The sequence below is a fragment of the Vicia villosa genome, linkage group LG1, assembly GCF_029867415.1.
Source record: "Vicia villosa cultivar HV-30 ecotype Madison, WI linkage group LG1, Vvil1.0, whole genome shotgun sequence".
In the NCBI taxonomy this organism is placed as follows: Eukaryota; Viridiplantae; Streptophyta; class Magnoliopsida; order Fabales; family Fabaceae; genus Vicia; species Vicia villosa.
This window is the reverse complement of record NC_081180.1, coordinates 108,477,634-108,490,836: the sequence shown is the minus strand read 5'-3', so window position 1 is coordinate 108,490,836 and position 13,203 is coordinate 108,477,634. Positions and strand designations below refer to the sequence as shown.

Genomic DNA, 13,203 nt, shown 5'->3' with positions numbered 1-13,203 from the left:
TACGATCAGTTGAACTTAATCGAAGAAAAACGTATGACTGCTCTTTGCCATGGACAGTTATACCAAGCAAGGATGAAACAAGCCTTCAACAAAAAGGTTCGACCTCGTGAATTTCGAGAAGGCGACCTCGTGCTTAAAAAGATCTTGTCTTTTCAACCAGATTCTAGGGGCAAATGGTCTCCTAATTACGAAGGCCCGTATGTTGTCAAAAGAACATTTTCTGGCGGCGCCATGATTCTTACAACCATGGATGGTGATGAACTCCCATATCCTGTGAATGCTGATGCAGTCAAGAAATACTTTGTCTAAAAAATACAAAAGAACAGCTCGGTAAGTCGAAAACCCGCAAAGGGCGACTTAGGCAAAAATGAGCGTCTCGGTGGACTGAAAACCCAAAAGGGCGGTCCAGGCAAAAATTAGAGACAATAAACAGAAAAAATGCATCCTGGTAGATTGAAAACCTGAAAGGGCAATCTAGGCAAAAATTAAGGATTTATGACAAAGTAACTGCATCAGTCCATACTTCGTCACCTGAAGAGTCTGTACTTCATCAAAGGATCTTCAATCAAATCACCGCCAATCTGAAGCGACAAGCACAGTTGGAACTCAAAGTTGTTAGGGGGAATAGTGGTTATTGCTTTCAATGTAGCCTTTTCCGCATAATTACCATTTCTAACTTTTGTAAATACTCCATGGAATCACGCCTTTAGCGGATTTCCATCCTATTAAATAAATTTGAGCCTTGTGCCCATTTGTTTGCAATCTTTAATTTCTTTCAGCTTGCAAAATGACGCTTTAATTGTGTTATTCACTTTTGAAACAAAAAAGAAAAAATAAGTTTTAAATGAATTTACTTCACTTTTCTTTTTCAAAATAAAAGCGAAATTTTCCTTTGAGTGGTGAACAACGGAAGGAACATCAGCAGTCGTCTCCACAGGATGAACAAAAGGATTCTCCCTGAAAAATTGTTGAGACAACGGTATTCTTGTCCCAGAAAAGAATTCTTGAAGCAATTATCCCTCGAGGTAAAGAAGCTCTTCTATCCCCAGTGAAGAAGCTCTTCTATCCCAAGTGAAGAAGGTCTTTTATCCCCAGTGACGAAGATTTTCCATCTCCAGTGAGGAGGTTCTTCCATCTCAATGAGAAAAGATGTTTATCTTCCCCAGAGAAGTTTAAAACATGCAACACCATTCATCACCTGTGTTGTCTACACCGTGTTGAAGAACATTGGCCAAGTATCTGGTTGTATTGCGACGTCGGTCCTTCTCCAGTATATACTTCCTTGTCTGTCAGTATCGTTAGCATGCATGCTACATTCATGACATTCATCATTCATACATATTTGCATCATTTATGCGTTCTTGCATTTTTCAATAATCGTTTGTTCAGGATATATCTATCCCAAAAAAGTGAAGAAAAAAGTAAAAAAGTAAAGAAAAAAAAGAGAGAAAAAAGCAAAAAAAAAAGAAAAAACAGATATGGGCGTGTCATCTCTCAAGTAGGTCGTCACCCATAAGCAGAAATAACTTCTTCTTTCTCCAATTCCCCACTGAGATCATTTCTCGTGGAAGAAGGTTGCTTTAGTTTCTCCTCTCAAAACAAAGGAGAAAATACCCATTCGAGTTCATTCCTCATGGGTACAAAGTCTTGTTTCACTGTCTCTTTCCAATTCATTCTTGGTTAGAACCTTGTCTATACCAGAGATTCAAGTTCCGATTCCTCAAATAGAGTCGTGAAAAAAAGACAATAAGCAATAGTCTCATCATCCGAGCAGCTTGTGTCTCTTTCAAAAGCTTTTTCCTCTCAAGGAAATCAATCATGAAGACCATTTGACAATCAGGGCCTTATTACTGTTCACAAGGCTGAATAACCAGTAATTTCCCTAGCAAAGTCTCCAGGATCATTTTATCACTCGGCTGATAATTGATCATGTCTTCAAAACCACTATCACGAGGCTGGTAGTCGGTAACCCTTTTGTTCTGGTTATATTATTTAACATGTCTATCACAAGGCTGATAGTCGGTAATATTAACCGAACCTTTGAAACTCTTTTTACCTTGTCGAGTCTATCACCATGCTGGTAGTCGGTAACAAAGTATCATACCTTTCACCTTCGCATTATTAAACAAGTCTATCCCCATGCTGATAGTCGATAATGTCGATAGGTAAGCTTTCCTTACAAAGCTATCATTCCCCGGTGAAGCATACACTTGCTTTCCCGAAAAAAAGAGACAAAGCGGATTCTCTTCCTAAAACGGATTGAGACATCCTTCCCGATCTCTTTTCCCCAGTGGAGTCAGTTTGATATCCCTCGGTAAAGATATCCTCGCATCATTCGCAATTTTGGTATCTTAGGTCCAAAATTTGCGTCTTCTGATATTTAAGTCTCTTCCACCCTATCAAAATAAAGATTTTCAATCTTCATGTCTCAGGTTGAAGAAACTTAAATAGGGGCATCTGTCATACCGCAATTTTTAACCTAAGATACCACCTCATATCATTGCATATGCATCATTTGCATCTCTAACAAATTGCATAGCTTGTGTTTGTTACTTGTACTCAGCAGGGTTTAATCAAGAGATCACTCATCAGTGCAAGAAACAGTCAATTAGGGTTTTGTTCTCCCTTCATCTCAAATGAACTATCTTCATCAACAATCAACATTTGGTCCTCAGAGATTCATTTCAACAAGCTCAAAGGCTCTGAACCAACCAGATTAGGGTTTTGCTTGAAGATAGCATACTCTTGACTTTTGCTCAGGATTTGACCTAATGACTTGGGACATGACCTCAAGACTCCCAGTGCATCATTTTTGACCTAATCCATTGGCTCATAACATCTCCTACACAAAGATTGATCAGACAAATCCTCAGATCAGGGTTTTGAACTATCAGGGACTGAAATCAGGGATCACATTTGGGAAACCCTAAAAACCCCCAGGAAGTCAATCAAAGGTTTCAATTGTAACACCCTTCTAATACCCCGCATAAATAATAAATAATAATCAGAGTAAACATGAAAAAGGGCATTACAACTTCCAAATAATTAAACAATAATACTCATGTCATGCCATAAAAGAGAACGTCAATCAAATTTATTCAGATCATCATGTTTAACACAGCGGAATTATCTTTAACATCTGAATAACAAACAGCCAAGTCACAGACTTAAGGCGTTAACATAAAATCCATCCAAAACAAAAGTTTAACAAGTAACTCTAAACGACGCCCCCAGTGTTACACGACCAGAGCATGACACGGACCCAACTGACTCTAACAAACTACTTGACGAGCTAATCCTCACCAAGTACGAGAGCTACTCCTTAATCTGAAAAATAACAACAGTAAGGGTGAGTCTCATTCACATTTAACTAATGTTATAAGATATAGATAATAAAATATCATTTCACATGCAATTCACCCAATTACAGTTATGATCAGATTCAAAACATACAATCAGTAAGCAAACAACCAAATTAACACATATTATAACATTGGACAATCTTCCATTCATGTTATAACATCAAAACAACCTAATGCAATGCAACTACATGCATGTGGTACCAAAATCTGGGATAACCCAACTCACCGACCCACCATCGTCAAGGATACGGCAACACCCACTCACTAATTCCACACAATGGGAATTAGCTACTACTGATCCACCATCGTCAAGGACCAGCCACAAATGATTATGAATGCATGCATCAACCATAACATGCTCATCACCCACATACATCGATCAATGTCATAATCATCAGTAAAACACATATTTCATACCAACAATACATGTATAATAAACACCAGTTATAACCACAACATCATACAGGTAAGACATTCGTTAGTGTACCTATAAGCATATCCCACCACAACAAATAAGATCGATTGTTTTTTTTAAAATGATTCAAACCACAGCTCAAAACACCATTTGATTGTATAAATTATTTGATTAGCTTCACTGTGCTCGAAACGGCACCAAGATCCGGCTTACGGTTTAAAAGTTACACATTTTTAAACATTTCCAGAATGACCTGTCGCAACAACTAACAGCACGCGGCGCCACACACGTTCGCGGCGCGGAACGAATCGAAACTACGCCTTCGCGGCGCAAACAAGGTTTCGCGGCGCGGAACGAGAAGAAACTACGCCTTCGCGGCGCGACCATACTCTCGCGGCGCGTACTGAGCATAACAAAACTTCCTGGCCTTTTGCCAAGCAGTTCGCGGCGCCAACTCCTGGACGCGGCGCGAACTGGCGATTTCCTGCACTCCGAATAGCAGAAAACAGCCTGCGATTTCGTCCCCCTTTTCACCGAATCACTACCATACAAATCTCATTCCAACCAGATTTCGCATACAGTGAAATAACACATATTATAACACATTATAATACATTCAACCATCCAATTATCACCAATACATGATCAATATAATCATTATGCATCAATCCTCCCAAAACCTAACATTTCTACAACCTAAGCACAACCCAATTGATCCGAATAACACGATCAAATTCTATCATACTACCTATAATCCCATAATAGAAGATAAACGGAAGAGTCCCCCCTTACCTGAAGGTTGATTCTTCGTTCTTCCTCGCGTCGCCTTCTCCACTCCTCTTCTCTTTTCACGTTCAGACTCTTTTTTTCCCAAAATGCTGTAACCCTCTCTATTCCACAACTCCTCCTATTTTATTAAAATTGAAATAAACTTATTTTAATTAGTAATAGGGCCTACCAATGCACCCTCTCTTTACTAACTACAACACAAGCCCAATTGCTTAATTCCTCATAGTCTTCCATAATTCCAAATAATTCCCCATAATTTATTTAAATTAATTAAATTAAATTATGAAAATAGATAGAGTGTTACAACTCTCCCCCACTAAATAGTTTTCGTCCTCGAAAACATACCTTAGGCAAATAAATCTGGATAGGAATCCTTCATCTGACTTTCCAGTTCCCAAGTCACATTCCCACCTGCTGGTCCTCCCCAAGCTACTCTGACCAACGCTATCTCCTTGCCACGCAATTGTTTCACCTTTCGATCTTCAATCCTCATGGGCAAAGTCTCAACTGTCAGATTATCTTTTACCTGTACATCATCGACTTGGATCACATGAGATGGATCAGCAATGTACTTCCTCAACTGTGATACGTGGAATACATCGTGCAAATTCGCAAGCGTCGGTGGCAACGCAATACGATACGCCACTTCTCCCACCCTCTCCGAAATTTGAAACGGACCAATGAATCGCGGAGTCAACTTCCTTGATTTCAGTGCTCTACCAACACCAGTTGTAGGAGTCACCCTCAAGAACACATGATCTCCTTCTTGAAATTCAAGTGTCCTCCTTCTTTTATCATGATAACTCTTCTGACGACTCTGAGACGTCTTCATCTTCTCCTGAATCATCTTGATCCTTTCTGTTGTCTCCTGAACAATTTCCGGTCCAATCACAGCACTTTCGCCAGATTCGTACCAACATAAAGGCGTTCTACACTTCCGACCATACAAAGCTTCAAACGGAGCCATACCAATACTCGAGTGAAAACTATTATTGTAAGTAAATTCGATCAAGGGTAGATAACTATCCCAAGCACCGCCCTTTTCCAACACACAAGCACGCAACAAATCTTCTAGTGATTGAATAGTTCTTTCTGTCTGTCCATCTGTCTGTGGATGATAAGCAGAACTCAATCTCAGCTTAGTACCCAAAGCCTTCTGCAAACTTTCCCAGAATCTGGATGTAAACCTTGGATCTCTATCCGACACAATACTCGAAGGAATACCATGTAAACTCACTATCTTCTCAATATACAATTGAGCCAGCTTCTCCATTGGGTAATCCATTCTCATTGGTATAAAATGGGCAGACTTTGTCAACCTGTCTACAATAACCCAAATAGCTTCACAATTCTTCACCGTCCTCGGCAAACCGGAAACAAAATCCATAGATATACTATCCCACTTCCATTCTGGAATAAATAACGGCTGCATAGCTCCATACGGTTTCTGATGCTCAATCTTCGACTTCTGGCAAGTCAGACAAGCATAGACAAATTCAGCTATTTCCTTTTTCATTCCAGGCCACCAAAACAGCTTCTTTAAATCGTGATACATCTTGGTAGCACCAGGATGAATACTCAATCCGCTACGATGTCCTTCTTCAAGAATACTCTTCCTCAATTCGGCAACATCAGGAACACAAACACGATTACCAAACCTTATTATACCATTCTCGTCGATTCTGAATTCACCTCCTTTATCTTGATTAATCAGAGCCAACTTATCAACCAACTCTACATCAGTCTTCTGACCTTCTCGGATTTCCTCCAGAATACTACTAGTCAGCTTCAGCATACCCAATTTAACACTGGTAGGAGTGTCTTCACATACCAAACTCAAATCTCGGAATTGCTCAATTAAATCCAATTCTCTCACCATAAGCATAGATATATGCAAGGACTTCCTACTCAATGCATCGGCAACAACATTTGCTTTACCCGGATGGTAATTCAGTTCAAAATCATAATCCTTGAGAAATTCTAACCATCTTCTTTGTCTCATATTCAACTCTTTTTGGTCAAAGAGGTACTTCAAACTCTTGTGATCACTAAATACTTCAAACCTCGAACCATATAGGTAATGCCTCCACAACTTCAACACAAATACCACTGCTGCTAACTCTAAGTCATGAGTCGGATAGTTTCTCTCATGCACCTTGAGTTGTCTCGACGCATAAGCGACTACCTGTGTTTCTGCATCAGTACACCTCCTAATCCTGACAACGAAGCATCACAATAAACAACAAAAGACTCCGCCGGATTCGGCAAAATCAAGATCGGCGCACTAGTCAACCTCTTCTTCAACTCTTGGAATCCTTCTTCACATTTCGAATCCCAAACAAACGCTTGACCCTTCCTAGTCAACTTAGTTAACGGTAATGCTAACTTTGAAAAACCTTCAATGAACTTTCTATAGTAACCCGCCAGACCAAGGAAACTACGGATTTCGGAAACTGACCTCGGAGCTTCCCACTGAGACACTGCTTCTACTTTCGTTGGGTCAACGGCAATACCATCCTTAGAAATTACATGCCCAAGAAAGCTCACTTCGTTTAACCAGAACTCACACTTTGACAGTTTCGCATAAAGTTTCTTTTCCTTCAATAGTTCCAATACCACTCTAAGATGATCCGCATGCTCTTTTTCATTCTTAGAATATATTAAAATATCATCAATGAATACTACTACGAACTGATCCAGAAAAGGATGGAAGATTCTATTCATATACTCCATGAAAACCCCCGGCGCATTGGTTACTCCAAATGGCATCACTGTATATTCGTAATGACCATACCTCGTTCTAAATGCTGTTTTCTGAATATCGTCCGTCTTCACCCGAATCTGATGATATCCCGACCTCAAGTCAATTTTGCTGAACACACATGCCCCAACTAGTTGATCCATCAAGTCATCAATCCTTGGCAAGGGATACCGATTCTTGATAGTGACCTTGTTGAGTTGTCTGTAATCCACACACAACCTCATTGAACCTTCTTTCTTCTTCACTAGTAACACCGGTGCACCCCACGGTGACACACTAGGACGAATGAATTCTTTTTCCAGTAACTCTTCCAGTTGACTCTTCAATTCTGCTAATTCAGATGCCGACATACGATACGGCGCCATCGACACAGGACTAGTCCCAGGGACTAACTCAATAGCAAACTCTACCTCCCTCTCTGGCGGTAACTCTCTTACATCTTCTGGAAAGACTTCTGGAAATTCACATACTACTGGTAAATCACTACTCACCGCTTTCTTCTTCACTTCCATGGATGCAATCAACATAAACACGGCGGCCCCGCCCTTCATGGCTTCATCCACTTGTCTAGCGGTCATTGCTAAATCCTCGACAATGACATCTTCGGGGAAAATAACCGTTTTCGTGAAACAGTTGATATGAACCCGATTAAATTGCAACCAATTCATACCCAAGATAACATCAAGTTGTTCCAACGGAAGGCACACTAAGTCCATTCCGAATTCTCTACCAAAAATATCAATTGGACAGTTCAAACAAGCGAACGAAGTAGTCACTGAACCCGACGCAGGAGTGTCAATGACCATACTTCCATTAATCTCAGATATTTCCAAATTCAGTCGTTTAACACAATCCAATGAAATAAATGAGTGAGTTGCCCCAGTATCTATTATTGCAATTAAAGGAGTGCCATGGATAAAACACGTACCTTTAATCAACCGATCATCTGGAGTAGTCTCTGAACCAGATAAGGCGAATACCTTACCACCAGCTTGATTCTTCCTCGGCTTGGGACACTTAGGACTGATATGACCTTCTTCCCCGCAGTTGAAACAAGTTACAGTGTTCCCTTTGCACTCAATAGCAATGTGACCTGCCTTCCCACATCTATAGCACTTCTTTTCCTCACTCTTGCATTCGTGAATGCGATGTCCAGGTTCTCCACACTTGAAGCACTTGATAGGGGCACTAGAGTCTCCCCCACTAGGCTTCTTCCAACCTCCAGCCTTCTGGTTACCCTTACCATACGGCTTACCACGATCCATATGCTTTTTCCCTTTCCTGTCGACTAACTCGCGAGAGTGCGACGACTTCAGCTTAATATTGTCCTCTTCAAAGATTCGGCTGCAGTCAACCAAATCGACAAACCTGCGAATCCTCTGGTATCTGATACCCTGTTTAATCTCATCGCAGAGACCATTCTCAAACTTAACACACTTCGAGAATTCACTAGCCTCATCATTATTGTAGTGGACATAATACTTTGCTAGCTCCACAAACTTAGACGCATACTCCGGCACAGTCATGTTACCTTGTGTCAGCTCCAAAAATTCAATCTCTTTCCTGCCTCTAACATCCTCAGGAAAGTACCTCCGCAAGAATTCTCTCTTGAACACAGCCCAAGTGATTGCAACACCTGCAGCTTGCAGTTCGTCCCTACTAGCCATCCACCAATCATCGGCTTCTTCAGACAGCATGTGAGTCCCATATCTCACCTTCAGATTTTCGTCACAATCAGTCACCCGGAAGATCCTTTCAATCTCTTTCAACCACTTCTGGGCGCCTTCGGGATCGTGAGTGCCTTTGAACAACGGAGGGTTGTTCCTCTGAAAACTATTCAGCTGCCTGTCAGCACCAATTCCAGCTCCATTGGCATTCCCTCCCAGCACACCAGCAATCATGCCCAGAGCCTCAGCGATAGCATCATCGTTTCTTCCTCCTCTTCCGGCCATTGTTCTGCTAAATATCAAACAATATCTATTAGAACAAGAAGTATCGACAGTGTCAACCTTACACTAATCGTATACGAGGGATTAACCGACACTAAGACTCTGACTTAAACGACCGACAATGCTCTGATACCACTATTGTAACACCCTTCTAATACCCCGCATAAATAATAAATAATAATCAGAGTAAACATGAAAAAGGGCATTACAACTTCCAAATAATTAAACAATAATACTCATGTCATGCCATAAAAGAGAACGTCAATCAAATTTATTCAGATCATCATGTTTAACACAGCGGAATTATCTTTAACATCTGAATAACAAACAGCCAAGTCACAGACTTAAGGCGTTAACATAAAATCCATCCAAAACAAAAGTTTAACAAGTAACTCTAAACGACGCCCCCAGTGTTACACGACCAGAGCATGACACGGACCCAACTGACTCTAACGAACTACTTGACGAGCTAATCCTCACCAAGTACGAGAGCTACTCCTTAATCTGAAAAATAACAACAGTAAGGGTGAGTCTCATTCACATTTAACTAATGTTATAAGATATAGATAATAAAATATCATTTCACATGCAATTCACCCAATTACAGTTATGATCAGATTCAAAACATACAATCAGTAAGCAAACAACCAAATTAACACATATTATAACATTGGACAATCTTCCATTCATGTTATAACATCAAAACAGCCTAATGCAATGCAACTACATGCATGTGGTACCAAAATCTGGGATAACCCAACTCACCGACCCACCATCGTCAAGGATACGGCAACACCCACTCACTAATTCCACACAATGGGAATTAGCTACTACTGATCCACCATCGTCAAGGACCAGCCACAAATGATTATGAATGCATGCATCAACCATAACATGCTCATCACCCACATACATCGATCAATGTCATAATCATCAGTAAAACACATATTTCATACCAACAATACATGTATAATAAACACCAGTTATAACCACAACATCATACAGGTAAGACATTCGTTAGTGTACCTATAAGCATATCCCACCACAACAAATAAGATCGATTGTTTTTTTTAAAATGATTCAAACCACAGCTCAAAACACCATTTGATTGTATAAATTATTTGATTAGCTTCACTGTGCTCGAAACGGCACCAAGATCCGGCTTACGGTTTAAAAGTTACACATTTTTAAACATTTCCAGAATGACCTGTCGCAACAACTAACAGCACGCGGCGCCACACACGTTCGCGGCGCGGAACGAATCGAAACTACGCCTTCGCGGCGCAAACAAGGTTTCGCGGCGCGGAACGAGAAGAAACTACGCCTTCGCGGCGCAACCATACTCTCGCGGCGCGTACTGAGCATAACAAAACTTCCTGGCCTTTTGCCAAGCAGTTCGCGGCGCCAACTCCTGGACGCGGCGCGAACTGGCGATTTCCTGCACTCCGAATAGCAGAAAACAGCCTGCGATTTCGTCCCCCTTTTCACCGAATCACTACCATACAAATCTCATTCCAACCAGATTTCGCATACAGTGAAATAACACATATTATAACACATTATAATACATTCAACCATCCAATTATCACCAATACATGATCAATATAATCATTATGCATCAATCCTCCCAAAACCTAACATTTCTACAACCTAAGCACAACCCAATTGATCCGAATAACACGATCAAATTCTATCATACTACCTATAATCCCATAATAGAAGATAAACGGAAGAGTCCCCCCTTACCTGAAGGTTGATTCTTCGTTCTTCCTCGCGTCGCCTTCTCCACTCCTCTTCTCTTTTCACGTTCAGACTCTTTTTTTCCCAAAATGCTGTAACCCTCTCTATTCCACAACTCCTCCTATTTTATTAAAATTGAAATAAACTTATTTTAATTAGTAATAGGGCCTACCAATGCACCCTCTCTTTACTAACTACAACACAAGCCCAATTGCTTAATTCCTCATAGTCTTCCATAATTCCAAATAATTCCCCATAATTTATTTAAATTAATTAAATTAAATTATGAAAATAGATAGAGTGTTACATCAATCATCCTCAAATAATCCCTATGACAACATCCAATGGAAATTACATCTCAATTCAAGATCCACAGTCATCAATTTCATCAGGTCGACAATTAGGGTTTTTGACCTAATTCACTGAACAACTGACTTTTTAATCAGGACATGGTGCCACAACTCAAACCATGGCTCAATATCCTCTAATACCTCAATGTGATCCATTCATACCATTCATTTGGTGAGGATAGCCTGTTTCATTTGAAATCTCCAGAAACGCGATTCGTCTGAAAAAGTCAACTGTACAAGATCACCATTGACTTTTGGGGAATTTTGGTCAACCATGACTTTTGAAGTTTTGAATCAACCAAATTATGATTCTTCATTCATTCACTCGTTCATTGCAAGATAATTTCGTGTTCATTTGAAGTGTGCCATTTTCAATTTGTGCGATTCAAGAGATTAGTTTGGAATTTGTTCAAGGAATTGGCATATGGATTTGTCATTGATGAAAGAAAGTGTTTCACATGGATTGCTTGGAATTTAGAACAGGTTCGAAATCATCCATAAGGATTTCTTCAAGGTTTGCAAAAAAAAAAGAGAAGACATTATCCATTTTGAGTTTATTTTGAAAGAATTGCTTCAAGTATGGTTCTAAGATCATGAATTCAAGAATTTCAAGTTCAATATTATTTCAAAGATCCATGATGGCAAGAACATGTTTCAAGGCCTAAAATTCAAAGGATTTCCTATCATTTTCTATTCAAAAGGAATTCAAATTCGATTCAAGATCATTCAAGAATAATTCAAAGCTTCATGCTTGAATAACAATTTCATTCAAGTTCTAAAGAGAAATTCAAGCATTTACAAATGATGTTTTTTGCATGGAACAAATGAATTACAAAGGAACTTTATCTAAAGTTCAAGAATTGCATCATTTCAAAATTCCATTCAAAGTTCATACAATCTAAAGTTGGAATAAATTGGAATTACAAGAAAAGAAAGAAAATGCAATGCTTTCTTGAATTCTTCAATCTTCAAAGTCTTCATTCTTCAAAATCGAATTTCTTCATGCTTTCATCAAGAATGCTCATGTCACATGGAAAAAGAAACAAGAAGGGTGAGATTAGCAAAAAGTTCAACAAAATATTCAAAAGCCCAAGTCAAAACAAAAAGGGTGTGTATTTAGCAAAAGAAATAATTCAAAAAAAGAAATAATTCAAAAAGGAATCAAAGATATTTCATGTCCACTTGCAAGAGAAAAATCTCATAAAGAATATTCTTATTCTTTTTCTTATCTTGCAATGATTGAATCAAGTTCACCAAATTGCCAAACACATCCTAAGCTTTTCCTATAAATAGGAGTGTTCTCTTCATTGCAAATCACACAAAAGCTACTATACTACTAGCTTTCTCACTTCTCTCTTTTTTTTCCAAGTTACAAAGTTCCATAGTTACAAAGAAGGGAGAGGTAGTTCTTCATACCTCACTTGAAGATCTTCATCTTCAAGCTTCCAACTTGAAGTCCATCTTCAAGTCTCCCTAATATCCAAAGAGTCTCCCTAATATCCAAAGAGGTGGCTTCATCTTCATCAAAGGATCCTACAACAACAAGCAAAGTTGTTAGGGAAATTGTTAGTAACAATTCAAGGTTGTTAGTAACAATAAAGAATTCAAGGTGTACCTCAACAATAAACCGGCGAACACCTCCTCGCCGTAGGTAAGTTGTATTCATCCTCATGCTCAATATTATTGTTAAATCATTCTTGTAAATATGTTATTATTGTGCATAACTGAAAATTGAAAGCATAGAAGTTGAATTATTGTTGCTGTAAGCTAAAAAACAAACACAGTTGCAACAACAATAACTAAACAAAATTCAGCAACAGTAACAATTTGCAACAGT

General features: G+C 39.3%; 1 protein-coding gene across 1 annotated transcript; it reads right to left on the bottom strand.

Annotated features, from left to right (window-relative positions):
* Positions 1 to 7,593: 7,593 nt before the first annotated feature.
* LOC131651139 (uncharacterized) lies at positions 7,594 to 11,913 on the bottom strand (the record flags this gene model as incomplete). The annotated part of the gene is made up of 2 exons (XM_058920808.1): positions 11,848 to 11,913; positions 7,594 to 8,502 (listed from the first exon to the last, which is right to left on the bottom strand). Coding segments are annotated over exons 1-2 (975 nt in total), but the record flags the coding sequence as incomplete, so codon positions are not given.
* Between the last annotated feature and the right edge of the window lie 1,290 nt (positions 11,914 to 13,203).